A 19706-nucleotide genomic window follows, 5' to 3' on the forward strand; every position below is an offset into this window, starting at 1 on the left:
GCCGAGAGCGGCTCACCCTTGCGACTAAGCGCAGTCCGCCCCCTGGAGGTGATACAGGGAGTGAATGGCACAAAGAGGCACAGGCTACCCCAATGGACCGTAGGTATCTTACGTGCAGGTCCTTGCAGACAGGAGCCGCTGTGCAGATGCTGGTAGGCAGGAGTACAGGCTGGAACACAAAAGAAAGATAGTCCAGAACCAGGCTGGGGGTCAAACACAGGAACAACAACTTTAAGCTGCAGGCTTTGAAGAGGAGTGTCTAGGAGACACGGCTAGTCCAGGTAGAGGCAGGGGGTCAGGCAAGGAGACAGGAGACAGTCCAAGTAACAGGCCGAGGGTCAAACACTGGAGACTGGTGGAAATCCATTTAAACAAGCTGAGGTCAAGGTTAGGAGAAGAGTAGAAGAATCCAATAACAATCCGGGTCACAATAGGTAGTCAGGCACGGGTACAGGAAACAGGATCAGATCACACAGGAAGCTGAGACAAACCAGCAATTTGTTTGATCCTCTGAGCGCCATTTATAGGCCGCCCAAAGGATCACGTTGGGTGTGTGCTAGTGCGCATGTGTGAGCGCCGTAGCGCCGGACCGCAAATGCACATGCGCCGGAATGCCGTTACTGCATACGGCAGAAGAGTGGACCACTCATCTTGGGAGTCAGAACAGAAACATCGGAGGTATTGTTCCAGGGTCTGATTCGTTCTCTCCGTCTGGCCGTTGCTTTGAGGGTGATAAGCGGAAGAAAGACAGATCTTTATTTCTAAGGATTTACATAATTCTCTCCAAAACTTGGAAGTGAATTGGACACCCCTATCTGAGGTGATGCTCACAGGGGTACCATGAAGCCTGATGATTTCCTTGAAAAATACACTAGCTGTAGCAGAGGCAGAGGGGTTACCTACCATGGGCAGGAAATGCGCCATCTTGGAAAGCCGGTCAATGATGACAAGGATAGTAGTGAATCCCCCTGAGAGAGGCAAGTCCACAATAAAATCCATAGAGATTTCTGCCCATGGTCGTTCAGGAATAGACAAAGGCTTAAGTAGGCCCCAAGACTTTGTATTTGGACCCTTACTGCGCTGGCATGGGATGCAGGAAGAAACGTAGTTCTTACATAGTTACATAGTAGGTGAGGTTGAAAAAAGACACAAGTCCATCAAGTCCAACCTATGTGTGTGATTATGTGTCAGTATTACATTACATATCCCTGTATATTGCGGTTATTCAGGTGATCATTCTTGCAGTCTTGTCTCCAGCCTGGCCACCAAAAAGAACGTGAGATAAGTTCCATGGTCTTTTGTGACCCAAAATGACCTGCCGGCTTGTGATCATGGAAAGTCTGTAATGTTAGAAGCCTTGATTCTAGCGGGAAAAACATTTTTCCGTGGGACCAGAATAGGTCATGGTGTTTCTCCAAAGAAGATATGCCAGGTTCGGAGCATTGGCTGGATGCTGATTTAATTGCGGATGTTAGGTCCACTTGGGTGACCAGAAGGAAGTTTTGCGGGAACAAGATGGTACTGGGTTCAGTTACTTGAGAGGTTTCATGGAACATCCGGGAAAGTGCGTCCGCTTTTCCATTTTTAGAACCAGGTCTATAAGAAATATGAAAATTAAATCTGGAAAAGAAGAGGGTCCATCGAGCTTGTCTGGGTTTTAGGCATTTTGCCGTTCTGAGATATTCCAGATTTTTGTGGTCAGTGAATATCATGACAGGATGAGATGCCCCTTCGAGTAAATATCTCCACTCTTCCAAGGCAAACTTGATGGCCAGTAACTCCCTATCGCCCATGTCGTAATTCTTTTCAGGTAAACTTAGTTTCCGGGATGGGAAAGCTACAGGGTGCAGGAGTGCTTTGGGACCCTGTCTTTGAGAAAGGATGGCCCCAGTAGCAGTTTCTGAAGCATCAACCTCTAGTATGAAAGGTAGAGCTGGGTCCAGATGTCATAAGACTCGTGCAGATGAAAATAGTGCCTTTAATTTTAAGAAAGCTTCCTGGGCTTCTGAGGACCATTGAAAACGATTATGCTGGCGTGTAAGTTGGGTAATGGGAGTTACAATAGCTGAAAAACCGGCGATGAACCTTCGGTAGAAATTTTAAAATCATAAGAATCGTTGTACACCTTTTCTATCCACAGGAGCCGGCCACTCCTGAATTGCCTTGACCTTCTGTGGATCCATTGCAACACCGTCAGTGGAAATAATGAACCCCAAGAATTGTACAGTTGTTTTTTCGAACTCGCATTTTTCGCCTTTAAGGTATAATTTGTGTTCCTGAGAATTGACAGGACCAGTTTGACGTGTACCCAATGAAGTTCCATGGTGGCTGAAAAAATGAGAATGTCATCTAGGTAAACAACTAGAAAGTTATCGAGGTATTCACGAAAAATGTCGTTCACTAGGTGCTGGAAAGTGGCCGGGGCGTTACAGAGCCCGAACGACATTACCAGGTACTCGTAATGCCCAAACCTGGATCTGAAAGCAGTTTTCCATTCATCGCCTGCTCGAATCCGGATAAGATTGTAAGCCCCACGAAGGTCTAGCTTGGAAAAGATTCGGGCGGATCGGAAACATTGGAATAGTTCCGGAATGAGAGGAAGTGGGTACCGGTTTTTAATGGTGATTTTGTTTAATTCCCTGTAATCAATGCAGGGTCTGAGGGATCCATCTTTTTTCTCTACAAAGAAAATACCGGCTCCAGCCGGTGATGAGGAGGAACGGATAAACCCTTTCTCAAGATTTTCGTCCATATATGACTTGAGGGCCTTCAGTTCTGTTTCGGACAAGGGAAAAATGCGGCCAAAAGGGATTTCAGAGCCAGGCAAAAGGTCTATGGGGCAGTCATAAGGCCGATGAGGTGGTAGACGGTCGGCCTGTTGTTTGTCAAAAACATCTTTAAACTCCAGGTAAACTGAGGGCACATGTTGAAGATTATCAGGTATTGATGTAATGGTTGAACAGGAGGCTGGAGCTGGGAGGAGGCAGTGTTGGGAGCAGTATTGGGATGAAAAAAGAACTTCTTTTTTGTTCCAATCAATTTGAGGTTCATGATCCTGCAACCAAGGGAGCCCCAGGATGGCGGGGAACATAGGAGAAGAGATTATGTCAAAGCGTAGGTACTCCTGATGGCCGGAGTCCGTGGTGGTAAGGAGGGGTCTGGTTTCCTGAGTAATCAGTCCAGAATGGGGAAGAGACCCATCAGCTAGGTGTACCTGAAGGCTTTGACTTTTAGTTGTTAGAGGAATGTGTAAACTGGCAACTAGTGAGGCATCCATGAAGCAGCTACATGCTCCAGAATCAACTATAGCGGGTAGGCGAGCTTCCTTTCCCGGTAGCTGTAAGGAGACAAAGAGAGTAACATAAGTCTGTGAAAAACCGGAGACTTGGTAGTTAATGGCAGGTTGAGGGTAGGACTTACTAGGTCTCACAGGGCAGGAACGGAGGAAATGCCCTGAGCCCCCACAGTAGAGGCGCAGATTGGCCTGATGCCTACGTAGTCTTTCTTCCGGGGTGAGAGGAGCACGGACCAGCCCTAGTTGCACTGGTTCAGCCTCAGGAGTGGTAGAGACTGGAGGAGCCGAGTAGGATGGATGGATGGGAGACGGTTTTGGAAGCATCCAACGAGGATGAGGGGCCTGGAAGCGCTCTGAACGCCGCTCACGCATGCGTTCAGTTTGGTCCAGTTTGGTTGTTACTTGGATTAGGTCTTCCAGAGAATCAGGAGTCTCAATCCTGGCCAGCTCGTCCTTTAGAGTTTCAGACAGCCCCTGATGGAACTGGTACTTGAGGGCAGGTTCATTCCAGCCGGTATCAGCCGAGCTCTTCCGAAACTCCACAATGTAGTCCTCTACCGGCCTCTGCCCTTGGCACAAGTTATGCAACGTAGCCTCGGCTGTGGCTGTGCGGTCATCATATAACTGCGCCATACCCTCGAAAAAGGTATCTACTGCGTTCAGCATGGGGTTCCTCTGTTCCATTAAACTATGAGCCCAAGTCTGAGGTTCATCGGCCAGGAGAGAGATGATGAAGCCGACCTTTACCATTTCGGTAGAAAAAGTCCTGGGTTGCAGAGCTAAATACAAGGAACAAGCATTTTTAAAAGCTCTAAACTTTTTACGGTTGCCAGAAAATCGCTCTGATATGGGAACCCTAGGCTCCGGGGAAGCCATAATCACTGTAGGGTTGGCTGATATCTGAGGAGAGGCGCCCCCACTGGGAGGTGCAGAGACAGCAGCCGCAGAAGGAGGTGGTCCGGAGAGTTGCTGAAGGCGACCGTCAATTTGTGCATAAGCATCCTGCAATTTTTGGACTGCTTCGGTAAGTGCCGAGACTTGCTGACACAGGATTTCCAATGGGGAACGCGCTCTGTCGGCCTCTGACATGGATGGTTTGTACTGTCAGTTATAGTATTCACCAAGGCCGAGATGCCGAGAGCGGTTCGCCCTTGCGACTAAGCGCAGTCCGCCCCCTGGAGGTGATACAGGGAGTGAATGGCACAAAGAGGCACAGGCTACCCCGATGGACCGTAGGTATCTTGCGCGCAGGTCCTTGCAGACAGGAGCCGCTGTGCAGATGCTGGTAGGCAGGAGTACAGGCTGGAACACAAAAGGAAGATAGTCCAGACCAGGCTGGGGGTCAAACACAGGAACAACAACTTTAAGCTGCAGGCTTTGAAGAGGAGTGTCTAGGAGACACGGCTAGTCTAGGTACAGGCAAGGGGTCAGGCAAGGAGACAGGAGACAGTCCAAGTAACAGGCCGAGGGTCAAACACTGGAGACTGGTGGAAATCCATTTAAACAAGCTGAGGTCAAGGTTAGGAGAAGAGCAGAAGAATCCAATAACAATCCGGGTCACAATAGGTAGTCAGGCATGGGTACAGGAAACAGGATCAGATCACACAGGAAGCTGAGACAAACCAGCAGTTTGTTTGATCCTCTGAGCGCCTTTTATAGGCCGCCAAAAGGATCACGTTGGGTGTGCGCTAGTGCGCATGTGCGAGCGCCGTAGCGCCGGCAAGGAGACAGGAGACAGTCCAAGTAACAGGCCGAGGGTCAAACACTGGAGACTGGTGGAAATCCATTTAAACAAGCTGAGGTCAAGGTTAGGAGAAGAGCAGAAGAATCCAATAACAATCCGGGTCACAATAGGTAGTCAGGCATGGGTACAGGAAACAGGATCAGATCACACAGGAAGCTGAGACAAACCAGCAGTTTGTTTGATCCTCTGAGCGCCTTTTATAGGCCGCCAAAAGGATCACGTTGGGTGTGCGCTAGTGCGCATGTGCGAGCGCCGTAGCGCCGGACCGCGAGCACGCATGTACCGGAACGCCGTTCCGCCGCGCATGCGCGCAAGAATATGGCCAGAATGGCAGGAAGAAACATTCTTCTGACAGGGACCTCCAGATCCCGGCCCCCCTGTGTGAAATGGTAAGGGGGTACAAAAGTACCCCTACCATTTCACAAAAAAAGTGTCAAAAATGTTAAAAATGACAAGAGACAGTTTTTGAGAATTCCTTTATTTAAATGCTTCTTCTTTCTTCTATCTTCTATCTTCTTTCTTCTATCTTCTGTCTTCCTTTGGTTTCTTCCTCCATCTTCTTCTTCTTCTGGTTCTTCCTCCGGTGTTCTCGTCCGGCATCTTCCTCCGTGGCATCTTCTTCCCTACTTCTTCTCGGGCCGCTCCGCATCCATGATGGGAGGCTCCCACTGTGTGACGCTTCTTGTCTTCTGACGGTTCTTAAATAAGGGAGGGCGGGGCCACCCAGTGACCCTGCCCCCCTCTGACACACGGGACTTGACAGGGATTTCCCTGTGGCATTCCCCGTGACGTCAGAGGGGGCGGGGTCACCCGTTACAATACGTTGCCCTTTGTTTAGAAAGTTTGGAGACCCCTGGGCTAGATTATTAAATACCCATAACACAAAATGTTACCTTTCTAGTATACCCTCCTGGAGCAAACTCAAAAAACATGTGGTAGAGAAAGTACACTCTATGTTGAGATACAGTGAGGCTGACCACAGTCCCACTACTACAGGATTTACAGAAATGCAAAAATACTACATTCCTACACCGGAAACTGCATCAAACATGCAAGGTGCAACAGGCATGATTTTTTTTTTTTTTGGAACACACTCCACCCCCCCAGTGGGCCACACCCTAATGCCGCGTACAGACAATCGGACATTCCGACAACAAAACCGTGGATTTTTTTCGGACAGATGTTGGCTCAAACTTTTCTTGCATACATACGGTCGCACAAATGTTGTCAGGAACGAATCGCCAAGAACGAGGTGACGTACAACACATATGACGAGCCGCGAAAAATGAAGTTCAATAGCAAGTGCGGCTCTTCTGCTTGATTCCGAGCATGCGTGGACTTTTGTGCGTCATAATTGTGTACACCCGCTCGGAATTTCCGACAACAAGTTTTGAACCAGCTCTCAAACATTTGATGTCAGAAATTCCGACAGCAAATGTCCGATGGAGCCTACACACGGTCGGATTTTCGAACAACAAGTTCACATCGAACATTTGTTGTCGGAAATTCCGATCGTGTGTACGCGGCATAACACTTCTTGGGCAAAAAAAATAAATGTAGTACTTAGTCTAGTCATCAACTTTTAAGGGGCTTACTTAGACCTTATTCACATAAGGAGTTGAACCAATGGGTTATGAAACGTCAGGGTTTAGGTGTGGTTGGTTACCACCGGTACACCTCCAGCCCCACTGCTGGCAGCTTGTAGATCCCTATGAGGGACGGCAAGCTAACCTTTAAAGACAGTTGTCCCATCCAACAGCGGCTACTTCTGCTTTTATACACAAAGCAAGCACAAACAATATTGTCCTATGGATTGCTGGATCTATGAGCTTTAGGTGAGGCTCTCTCCCTCACTGTGCCATTTTAAGTAGAAAGATCTCCGGTGAGCTTCTATAGCTTATAAATATTTATTCATAAAAGCTATTAAATTCTCTTGTAATTCAGATTTAGTGATCAGTTAAAGTTATCCCTCAGAAATGAAAGCACACATAGAGCTGACAATATGAATGATGGATTTGAAAAGTTGCCACTAATTTGTGAAAACTTAACAAGCAGCACCAGTATTCCTAACAGACTCTTATCTGTTGTCTTAAAGAAATTGCTCTGTGGTTTTGCAAAATGATATTAAATATGCCGTTTGCATATTATTTTATCTGATTGCATTGCTTAATGATATGCGGTTAACACAAGAATCTTAGCATTTAATCAAGTCTTCTGATGTTGCTGTTCCTTTTTTTCTCCCCGCAGTGCCCTGATTCAGCATGCAAACAAGATCTCCTCGCCTACCTGCAGCGCATTGCCCTCTATTGCCACCAGCTCAATATCTGCAGCAAAGTGAAAGCAGAGGTGCAGAATTTAGGAGGAGAGCTCATTGTTTCAGGGGTGAGTAAATGAGAAATATCAGTCACCCAAACATGAAAACCTGCATACAGCAGACTGATTGTATCTTTGTTATATGTACAGTGTGTGTCCTACACAATGCAGTATTGATCGGCAGGGCTTTTTTTCAGCAGGAACTAGGGGGAACTCAGTTCCACCACCTCTGGCTCAGGTCTTCTGCTCCCTGCTCACCACTATCACTTGGTAACACTGAAGTCCAGCTTCTGCAATTACAAGTGATCTTATCTCCCAGTAGCTCCCACAGGTCAGATCCCTTGTGCAGATCCCACTGAGTGCCGGACAGGGACAAGGGAGATACAGAACAGGTGCCCAGGGTTCAGTGAAGTCATGGGCAGGAGAGGGTGCGTGGTAAGCTGCACCCTCTGTGGTCTCCATTTTTTCCCTGGTGACCAGTTGTTGATGCTCCTACTGCATGATCTCCCTTGCAAGTGACTGTAGTATAGTATGCTGGGTGGTACTACAGCCAGATAGGTGCTTCAGCTTAATATTGCAACAAAGGTAATAATATGACAGATGGTGGGGCTTTTAAGGAGGGGGAGAAGATGAGGGCAGTGGAGGGAGGGGTTGTATGCAGAGGGAAGAGCTACTATTTGATGCCATTTGGCAGGTATGTGTGTGTGGCGGGCATGGTTGAGTTCCTGCACCTATTCTCTGAGAAAAAAAGCCCTGGTGATCAGCAAATCTGCCTGGGTTCAGTTTGCAAAAGGTTCCTTGAAATTTGGTCAACCCGAACTTAGAGGTGAATCCTATTATCTATAAGGGGTGAATCTTGTTCAATTTTGGTAATTTTTAGAGTCAATAGGCAAAAGGCATGGTAAGCTCTGTACTTCCATAGGGGACATGTACCAATACAAAAATAAAATAAAATACCGCACAGCAGGAAAAGTCTTTTTATGTGATTTTGAGGGCAACATTGAAAATACAGAATTTCTTGATATAACTTGCTTGAGGGGTGCCTTAAAGCTGTATTTGGTGTTACAGAACAGCACGGTTCTCATGGACAGTCTCAGTGAAAGTATACACTGGCAATGCATATTTGGCTATGGAATAGATTTTTTTTCTTTTACAATTAACTTGGCTTACTTACAGCAGCAGTATCCCAATCCTGATTCATTTCAGTTTGAAAAAAGTATTTTTTTTAGCAACAATTTCACAAAACAGTAATACACCTTCCTTGACCAGCAGATAGATATTGGCCAGTTGTTTGCTGAGACTGTTGCAATATTGTCCTGCTGCTGAAAAATTCATATGAAGCTGTCTATAAGAACTAAGAGACCACAGATCAGTGATGGCGAACCTTGGCACTCCAGATGTTTTGGAACTACATTTCCTATGATGCTCATGCACTCTGCAGTGTAGATGGGCATCATGGGAAATGTAGTTCCAAAACATCTGGGGTGCCGAGGTTCGCCATCACTGCCATAGATAATACGACAGTGTACTTGAAAATCTATAACCTTAAGCAGCAAAAAGCACTCACATGAGTGTAGACGGATAGGCCGCACACCCCATAAAGTGCATGATAAAATATGAGAACCCCCTATCGGGGCTTTTAAGCAGCCAATAAAGTGCAATATAGGTAGTTGAAAAGATTGAATTTTATTGATACAAAAAATATAAATAACATACTAAAAATCACTAGAATGAATACTGACTGTTTGAGTCAGGACATGAACTGGATATGGCGTACAATTGCAAAGGACAAAGCCTACAATTAAAACCAATGCAAGACACAATGTATTCTAGGGCAACCAAAATTTCCCCAAATATTGAATCCTTGAAATTGGATGACAATAAACAATGCCCATACATAAGGACAATATACAATACGGAATATGTGGAACAACGAAGGTTGTATGTAAAAATTCTGACGCGTTTCGACCCTTCCTGGGTCTTCTTCAGAGGATGGTTGTCCACTGTGAAAAGGTCAACATATATCAAACATAACATCAGATTCAACAATACCAAAACCATATATGCATACCCCGTAGTGTAACTGCCTAAGTTGTATAGTTATCTATCGCAGGATTTATGATGTTACAAGGTCATTTCTAGCATTGCAAAGTGTTTGGAGTGATGCGATTCCTCCTCTGCTCCCCTGTCTCCCCCGTGTCGGAACAACTCCCCAGGGGGCGGGCGGTGGACCGAATGTGTCTTACGAGGGATCACGTCTACCAGCCCCCCATATAGTAGAGGGAGGGAAAGGAAGGGGCAAATAGGCAATCCAAACCGCACCCAGATGGGTTCACATTAGTACTAAAAATAAAATGAAGAACGAAGGGTCAGTTGGTTCATCCACATGGTTGGGAAGTTCCCCAACCATGGAATTATATAAGGTTACTAGATTATAAGTCCATGGGTGTGCAGAAGGGCATTGCTAAAGAGAAGAAGGAAGGAAAGAGAGGGGGAGGAGAGGGGGGAGGGAAAGGAGGAGAAGGGGAAGAGGAAGGCATGTGAGGGAAAAAGGTGAACAGAAAAGAAAAGAGTGAACCAAAAGTAAGTGAGTGAGACAGAAATAAACAGGAAAATAGCAAATGCCCTGCTGTCGATCAATCACCATGCGACATAAGGATATATAGAAGAAACAATGGGGTAAAAGTGCCGAGGAACCACCAGTGAATGGCCAAGTGGAAAAAATGGGGGGGGGGGGGGAGAAAGGAGACCAGCCCTGCTGGATGAGAAATGGTGAAAGGAAAGGGGGGGGGAGAGGAGGGAGGAAAGAAGGAGGGAGAGAGGGAAAGGGGAGGGGAGGGGGGGGATCTATAACCTTACTGGAATGTGCACGATGCATTCTTTGGAGAAAAAAAAAAGTCTTTGTTTGCACCCTAAATGTGGCCAGCAGCAGGGTCTTTTTTTAATGAGGGAGTATTGGCTGAAATGTACTAAAGATAAAGGGTTTGATTTACAAAAAGCTAATAGGCTGTTCACTTTGCAAGAGAAGCTGCCATTTGCAAAGGAATTTTCTCCAGTGCTTAGTGTATGCGGTGAAGTTTCACTTTGCAAAAAAATACCCAATCACGTGCTAAGAAAATAGAAAAAACACAGCAGTTTTGCTTGTACATGATTAAATGATGGGTGTTAATAGAGCTTCACTTTATTCACTAAGCTCTGGGGAAAATTTACTTGCAAAGTACAACTTCCATTGCAAAGTGAACTGTCTATTGGGCTTTAGAAAATTAACCCCAAAGAGTACAGACAGGCGTTTTACTACAGGAAGAGACCGCAGATAACACAGCAGTACACAACTGGCCAGCAGCAAGACAATATTAAATTGCACAGCTAGGCCCAAATTTACTAGACATGAAGAGCAAAGACTGGGGCTTTACCACAAGAATTAAGATACTGCAAAGGACATAGCAGCGTAAGATTAGCCAGTAGTGAAACTGGTTTAATCAGGGATAATAGGCTAAAAAGTAAAAAAGAGAGCGTACAAGTATTTAGAGATCAAAGATGATACAGTAAATAATAAAGTGGTCTTGCACAATTCCTTTAATGCTTCAATGTGTGGTCAATCATGCACGTTAATAGCAATAAATAATTCACAAATAGTGAGTGAATCAATAATAAACCAAGCCGAAATATTCAATGAACAAACAAAATGTCCCAGTGATCAATACAAATGAGTGTATAGTCCTTAGTTGAACTTCCAATGATCGCTGTGCTCCTACCAATCACCTCAGTGCTCTCAGAACTCTAGCCTCATAACTGTGAATAGAAAACCATAGGGACAGATTAATGGGCTGGTGTTCCTTCCTTGGTGTATTCCTTTCCTTATCTCCTCTATATAGGTTCATAGATCCAGGTAGTCCAAGATTGAAGTACTGCTAATGACTCCAAACCACATTGTGGGAATGAAATAGATAGAATGCCTCCCATAGTGTGAAATTGTTTAAAATATAGCAATTTATTAAAAGATAATTGGATGCTTACATCAAAACAAAGTAAAAATATGCCCTACACGTTACATCATGTGACTTAATCAGGGGAACCAGATTGGTTGTTATTTGATTGTATTTTTCTGCTGGGGACAGGCAGCCAATAGACTTCCTGTCCCCAGCAGATAAATACAATCAAATAACAACCAATCCGGTTTCCCTGATGAAGTCATGTGACATAACGCGTAGGGCGTGGCCCGAGTGAACAGTTGCCCGGAAGTGTCCTTGAGAGGCGGTTAAGCGCCTATTTTACCTTGTTTTGATGTAGGCATCCAATTGTCTTTTAAAAAATGTCTATATTTAAAAAAAATTCACACTATGGGAGGCATTCTATCTATTTCATTCCTCTATGTGGTTTGGAGTCATTAGCGGTACTTAAAGAGCCTGGATATTGGAAACTATATAGAGGAGATAAGGAAAGGAATACACCAAGGGAGAATCACCAGCACATTTATTTGTCCCTAAGGTTTTCTATTCACAGTTATGAGGTGAGAGTTCTGAGAGCACTGAGGTGATTGGTGGAAGCACAGTGATCAGTGTAAGTTCAACTAAGAAGGACTATAAACTCATTTGTATCAATCACTGGGAGATTTTGTTTGTTCATTGAGTATTTCGGCTTCTTTTATTATTGATTCATTCACTATTTGTCAATTATTTATTGCTATTAAGGTGCATGATTGACCACACCTTGAAGCATTAGAGCAGGGGTCTTCAAACTACGGCCCTCCAGTTGTTCAGGAACTACAATTCCCACCATGCCTAGTCATGTCTGTGAATGTCAGAGTTTTACAATGCCTCATGGGATGTGTAGTTCTGCAACAGCTGGAGGGCCATAGTTTGAGGATCCCTGCATTAGAGGAACTACGCAAGACCACTTCATTATTTATTCCATTTACGTGTACTGTGAACACATTAGGTATTGCAGCATTTCCACATTAGCCATTGTTCTATTCACATATATTTTGGAGTTATCACATTTACTTTATTTATTTTCAGTACCTGGTAATGCAGGGGATCACTAATACACAAAGATGATACAGTACTGTACAACCAGCAGGACAAGTTTAATGGGCAAGACTAAGCCCAAATTTACTGGAGACAAACAGCATAGGCAGTATAATATTTGCCACCAATAGGTCAGTTTTATTCAAGGATAATAGATCTAACTGGTGTATACCTACATTTTTATATATGGGAATGGGGGTGTGTGGTGAATGAGCGTGATATAATGTGAGGTGGTTTAGGTGCATACTGTTCTTGCACTTTTTTTTCTTTCAAACGTGCTGTGAACAAATGGCAAGCGAGAGAATCAGCTAAAATAAAGGCACCATGAACATAAAATAAAACCAATATATCCCCAAAAAGAGTGAAAACCCCCAAATACCATCCCCTTAAACAAAAGCCCCCTCCCTTTTTTACCTTGCTGATCAATCGAGAAATAGCCCCTTCCATTGGTGGTCAGTAGAGAAATGTAACCTTCCATTGGTGGTAAGTGGAGAATTGTCTTTTTAAGGCCTCATGCACACTGGCTCCTGTGTCTGAGAATCCAGCATCCTCACATGGGCAGAAGGCAAACGTGCACCGTCCAATCCTGCCGCATGTAAAAGTCTGAGAGGCTGAAAAAAAACAATGCCTGGATGGAGATGAATGGTGCACAAAGTGGTAATAATATTTAGGGTTATAAGCATTCAGGAACAAATGCCTGAAACAAGGACTTCTGCTTTCCTTATGTTAGTGATTATTGTAGAAATGCCCCCTTTTATTGGTGGCTAATAAAGAAACGTCCCCTTACATTGGTAGAAATGTTCTCTTTACATCGGTGGTCAGTGGAAAAAAGGTCCCTTACTTTGATGGTCAATGAGAGTGTAGGTGCCATTAGGTGAAATGTAAATCCACCACTGTTGATTGCTCAAGTAACCCCTTGCCACTTCTGGAGGAACCCTAGTGTTCCACTGAACCCTGGTTAAGAAAGGTTGACCAAGGCCCCTTTCACACATGCGGACCGTTTTACTCTTTTTTTTCATGCATCCATTATGAATAAAAACACACATTAATGCATCTCTATGGAAGAAAGGATGATCATCCATTTGCATCTGTTTATATCCGCTTCCATCAACATCCATTTTTTTAGAACGGATCAAAGCTCTATATTTCTTCCGATGAAAAAAAACAGATCCGACAAAAAAGAAGGAAAATGGATGTAAACGAACAATCGGTCTGTTTTTGCATGAAAGAACAGCTCCAGGACTCAAGTGGTTAGGGGCTGGCAGATGTGTGAAAGGGGTCTTAATCTGGTCTTTGATTCTAAATGACGCTGGATGCATGTACGTGTACAGCTCACCATAAATGTTACATAATAACTGCACAATCATTGTAATATGAAGACATGCCTTAACATCCAGTTGTTTATATATATTATATACATATTAGTTATATATTATTTATGTACCAAACCAGGTAGACACTTGCCTCACATAGTTGTTGATTGATTTAAAGGAGATTTTATAGTCAGATAACAATGTATAGGGTGATCTTTAGAAATTGAATCCTATACAGCTATGTGAACACATGCTCACAAAACAAAGCCAAAGTTTAATGTAAAAATGTAAACATCAAAATGTAAGATCAATAGGTTGTAAAAAAATATTGTAATGTCTAGGAACAACGTTACTACCTACTTTGAAAAAAGAAAGACTTTACAGCTCCAGTCATGGTTTTATAAAACCTAATCTAATTTGTACAAATATATATTTTTTTTCATATCAGCCCATTCTGTTAAAAATTAATGGTATAATCAGACGTGTAATGTGTGGCCATCTTCCAAAGGTTTAGTCTGTCCTCTGCATGTCTGTATGCTGATTCCAATTGTAAAATATACTTCTCGGTTTTAATAACATTTATATGTGTCATTTTAAGGGGGTCGTAAACAAAAATTTTACTTGAAAACTTTTGCCCCGAGTAAGGGCAGAAGGCCAGCAGGTTTCTAATTTGTTGGCATGTTAACATTTACTTTGTTTTTTTTTTCTAACTAATATTTAACATATTTTAATAAAAAAAAAGAATTGTTTCCTCTACTTAAGTGTTCTAGTCAAAGGCTTATTTTTACACCTTACCAGTTCAACAGGAGCAACCTACCTACAGCACTTTTAAGTGAATTTTATGTGAATAAAAAATAAATAAAATAGAACTGTAGGCAAAACTGTTGTTTTTTTTGTTTTTCTTTGTTTTTTTCATTTTGGGTAGAATAAGGAAGGGTTATAACCCTGTCGTTTTTTGATTTTTTTTACCGTCTGTGTCCCATTGGGGAGATCTACCTTCTCTTCCTATCCCATAGCCAACACAGGAAGTTCAAGGAAATCCCAGGGCACCAAAACTAATGTCTGTATTGGAAATGTTCCCCTCTATTACTTTTCTGGGGACATCTCAACATTTGGGATCTTCTTTTACTTTCACTCTTGGTGATAATAGTAAATAGGAAGAGAGAGAGAGGGTGAATCTCCTTAATGGGGGCACAAGCAGCAATAAAAACTGACAGGTGTCTCTCTCTACACTCCAAAACGAACAAACAAAAAAGTTTTTCCTTTAGTTATACTTTATTGCAAAGGAAAACCCATTGATTCAAGAAGGGGAAATTCCATTTAATGTCTTCAAATTTGCAGAAATGTTGGCTAAGCAATAGCTACCAATTTCGCTCACCATTATTGCCCACAAGGAACAAAATTGTAGATCAGGAAAGAAAACAGAAAAACGTAGAAAGTTCTCATTTACATTCTTGTTGTGGGTCAGTGGGTCATGCCCACAAAGCTTAGTAAATACATGAAGTCTTTGTACGTTAAACATCCAGTCATTTGCAGATAGAAAAATTCCATTAAATGTCTTCAATTTTGCAGAAATTTGGGCTAAGCAAAAGTTGCCAATTTTGCTGACCACAAGGAGCAAAATCAGGAAAAAATCAGATCAGGAAAAAAAAAGTTGGGTCAATAACTCATGCTTACAAAGCCTAGTAAATACATCAAAGCTGGGTTCACTTTGAACATCCAGTCATTTGCAAGGACAAATAGACTAGATGATCACAGTGACCACAACACAACCTTTTTTACTAGACATGTGCATGATGAAAAAAGGTGTTTTGTTTAGATTCGTTAATCTAGCCATTTCGTTTCGTTAAATTCTGTTGATTCGTTCAATTCATATTCGGGGTTCATATTCACAATTTATTTTATGTCTATTTCAAATTTTCTTAGAACTTATCAAAACGATAAATTTTGAATCGGCCAAATCGAAAACTTTGGATTTTTTCTTTTTCGATTTGAATGTGGCAACGTGAACAAACAAAAGAAAAATCTTTATCAAATGATTACAATGATTTTTTAAATCACCTTTGGCCTAACTAAAAGAGCATTATTTCAAAATGGTACTCTAATAACACACACAGTCTCTGATTTCAGAAACATGTTCACAGTTGGAATTCGACTGGAATTCGATTAGTACAATTTGATTAAAATTTTGGAATTCAGATAAATTTTGTTTCATTATTTGGAGCATTCGGTAAACTTTGATTATACTGTAATTCGGGTATTCGGATATATCCGAATCTCCGAATAATGAAAAATGTGTCTGAATATTTATTCAGAATGAAACGAACCGCACATGTCTATTTTTTTTACTAAGCTCAATGAATAATCACCTTGCAAAGTAAACAGTCTTGACATACGAAAGACCTATACCTCCAGTTTTCATACCAAACCTCTTATCCCATAACCTCCAAACCGCCCATTTACCCAATAAATGACGTGACAAGGTTTTGGAGTAAAATGGCCTTACGATAACAATTAACATAACTTAAATAGATAACATTTAAATAACAATCAACTAAAACTTCTCTATACCTTGGTGGTCTTTGAGGGCAACGACACCAATTTGGTCACTGCGACCAACTTCTTTTAAAACTTAGGCCTCCAGTCGCAAGCCACCGACTCGGAGACGGTACTCGACATACGCAGTGACCTGCCATTTTTTAACCCCTTCCTGGTTAAACCCCTCATTAACCGGAAGGTACCCGGGAACCCCATACCACAGATGGGTCCCAACCACCTTGAATACCAGCCTTCCTATCTTTGTTCAAAGACCCACCACTGCCGGGCTGACAGCCCAACTGTAATACTGACCAAATATTGGGAGGGTGGGTGGGAATCTTCACCCTCTCTACTCTCGACTGACATCACTTCCTGTTCCTCCTGAACACTAACTTCCCCCAGGATCCTCCCGGCTCTAGACCACCCCCCTTTTCTTAAAGGGGCCCTACTTACATTACCCATTGCCTGTCCTTGCTGTCCACTTCTGTCATGCCGTCCCTGTGCCCATGCATTTTGTTACTTTACTCCAGGACTCCCTTTACATTTTTAGTATATCAACCCTAAAATATTGAGCTAAGATGGTCAATATGACAGCAAAAAGCATTTTCAACAAAAGAGGTGAGCAACAGTAGACTGCTTAATTCATTCATGACGGGTTTGCTTTATATCAATGTAGGTTGATATAAAGCAGAAGTATGTCTTGGCATGAGTCCTGTTTTTATCATTTTTACAGTTTATCCTACAAAGCAAACATTACTAACAGTTGATTTTTCTCTAGAAGCCATATTTAATAACATAGTCCACGGTAACCACTCACGTATTATATTTCCAGTTTTGTGCCATTTGCCCAGTGGATATTTCATCAACAAGAGCCATATGGCCTGTTTTTGTATAATATACTTACAATACATTCAGGAGGTGTCCATATGTAGATTGATTTTCACCCAGCATGACATTGCTACCATATCACTTCCTCTAGTACTAAAGAAAGATTGACAATTGTTTTGGAACATTTAAGGAAAAACTCCAGTAGAAATGTAGCACTGCCTCTGTCGGAGTTGCAAATGTCAGGGTTCCGCACTGCTGCACAGCCAGTCGCACAGCATTTCCTTCTTGCATCCAGACACAGAAAACAGTCCTCTGTTTTCATTGTTTTATTAGGAGATGATGGCTTGGATGGGGTAGGGATTATGGGATGCCCTACTTTTTTTTTATCCAGAAAAAAGCTTTAATGAGAAAAACATAAAATAACAAAGCCAAACAGTTCACTTTGTTTTTTGCACGTATAACAATCATTGCTATTCGAGACATTCTTCATATACAGGATCTCACAAAAGTGAGTGCACACCTCACATTTTTCATGTGACAACACTTAAGAAATGACACTTTACTACAATATAAAGTAGTGAATGTACAGCTTGTATAACAGTGTAAATTTGCTGTTCCCTCAAAATAACTCAACACACAACCATCAATGTCTAAAACGTTGGCAACAAAAGTGAGTACACCCCTAAGTGAAAACGTCCAAACTGGGCCCAATTAGCCATTTCCCTCCCCAGTGTCATGTGACTTGTTAATGTTACAAGGTCTCAGGTGTGAATGGGGAGCAGGTGTGTTAAATTTGGTATTATAGCTCTCACTCTCTCAAACTGGTCACTGGAAGTTCAACATGGCACCTCATGGCAAAGAACTCTCTGAGGATCTGAAAAAAAAGAATTTTTACTCTACATAAACATGGCCAAGGCTATAGGAAGATTGCCAGGACCCTGAAACTGAGCTGCAGCACGGGTCCAAGATCATACAGCAGTCTAACAGGGCAGGTTCCACTCAGAACAGTCCTCGCCATGGTCGACCAAGAGGTTGAGTGCACATATTCAGCGTCATGTCTGGAGGTTGTCTTTGGGAAATAGACGTAGGGGTGCTGCCAGCATTGCTGCAGAGGTTAAAGGGGTGGGGGGTCAGCCTGTCAGTGCTCAGACCATATGCCGCACAATGCATCAAATTGGTCTGCATGGCTGTCATCCCAGAAGGAAGCCTCTTCTAAAGATGATGCAAAAGAAAGCCTGAAAAGAAAACAGTTTGCTGAAGACAAGCAGACTCATGGATTACTGGAACCATGTCCTGTGGTCTGGTGAGACCAAGATAAACTTATTTGGTTCAGATGGTGTCAAGCATGTGTCACGGCAACCAGGTGAGTAGTACAAAGACAAGTGTGTCTTGCCCACAGTCAAGCATGGTGGTGGAAGTGTCATGGTCTGGGGCTGCATAAGTGCTGCCAGCACTGGGGAGCTACAGTTCATTGAGGGAACCATGAATGCCAACATGTACTGTGACATACTGAAGCAGAGTATGTTCCCATCCCTTCGGAGACTGGACCACAGGGCAGTATTCCAACATGATAACGACCCCAAACACACAAGATGACCACTGCCTTGCTAAAGAAGCTGAGGGTAAAGGTGATGGACTGGCCAAGCATGTCTCCTGACCTAAACCCAATTGAGCATCTGTGGGGCATCCTCAAATGGAAGGTGGAGGAGCGCAAGGTCTCTAACATCCACCAGCTCTGTGATGTTGTCATGGAGGAGTGGAAGAGGACTCCAGTGGCAACCTGTGAAGCTCTGGTTAACTCCATGCCCAAGAGGGTTAAGGCAGTGCTGGAAAATAATGGTGACCACACAAAATATTGACACTTTGTGCCAGTGGCGGCCCGTCCATAGGGGACACTGCCTCCCCTCCAGGCAGTGACAAAAAAAAATGACCCTTTAAAAAAAAAATAGAAAAAAAGGTCCCTAAGTGCACTGTGTTTGGGCGCCGGACACAGTGCACTATGGGAAGCACCACGTCTATGCAATCATGAGATTGCAGACGTGGTGCTTCATTTGCGGACTTTTGGCCCTCCTTGCAGCGCAATCCAAAGCGCCAAACAGCATACGTCTGTGCTTTGATTGACAGTCGAGTTATGATGTCACTTCAGGTTTTGTCCTCCACCGCCACTGAGCAGAAGACAGCTGCAACCTCAATATGCCTGTGTATCTGCCGGGTCCTGAAACTCCTCCTCGTCAGTGTTATCTCTGGTCAGCGTGAGTAGGAAGCTTGCTTCACCTCCTCCCTGAGTCCTGACCTCTAATTCCCCTCCCTCCAGATCGTGCTTTCACTGCTCTGTGTTCACTGAACTCCAGGATTTGAATGGAGCAGTGCTTCTGCTGGAGGGGGTGAATGGGGGTGGAGGGGATGCTGCTGGAATGAAGTCACAAAACTTTGGGGTTTTGGAGAGAGAGTGAATATGAAGCCAGCCTAGAACTGCAGATAGCTGTCACTGCAGTGCTGAACATGAAGCGAGTGGACACATCTCTCTCTCTCCAGCTGCCAGGCGTCTCTGCCCAGCCATTTCTATTTACCATCCCTAAGGTCCCTTTATACTTCACATAGCAGGAACAAACATTCCTGCTCACGTTTTCTTTTCTTTTTTCTTGTTT

At 43.4% G+C, this 19706-nt stretch overlaps 1 protein-coding gene across 3 annotated transcripts in view; it reads left to right on the forward strand.

Annotated features, from left to right (window-relative positions):
* LOC141120431 (catenin alpha-2) overlaps positions 1-19706 on the forward strand; it is an 863441-nt gene that overhangs the window by 681677 nt on the left and 162058 nt on the right. For all 3 annotated transcript variants that reach the window (XM_073611011.1, XM_073611012.1, XM_073611013.1), the window contains one exon: positions 7287-7421. In XM_073611011.1, the coding sequence (XP_073467112.1) occupies positions 7287-7421 (135 nt within the window). The remainder of the gene's footprint in view (positions 1-7286; positions 7422-19706) is intronic.

Source organism: Aquarana catesbeiana, linkage group LG01 (assembly GCF_042186555.1).
Source record: "Aquarana catesbeiana isolate 2022-GZ linkage group LG01, ASM4218655v1, whole genome shotgun sequence".
Classification (NCBI taxonomy): Eukaryota; Metazoa; Chordata; class Amphibia; order Anura; family Ranidae; genus Aquarana; species Aquarana catesbeiana.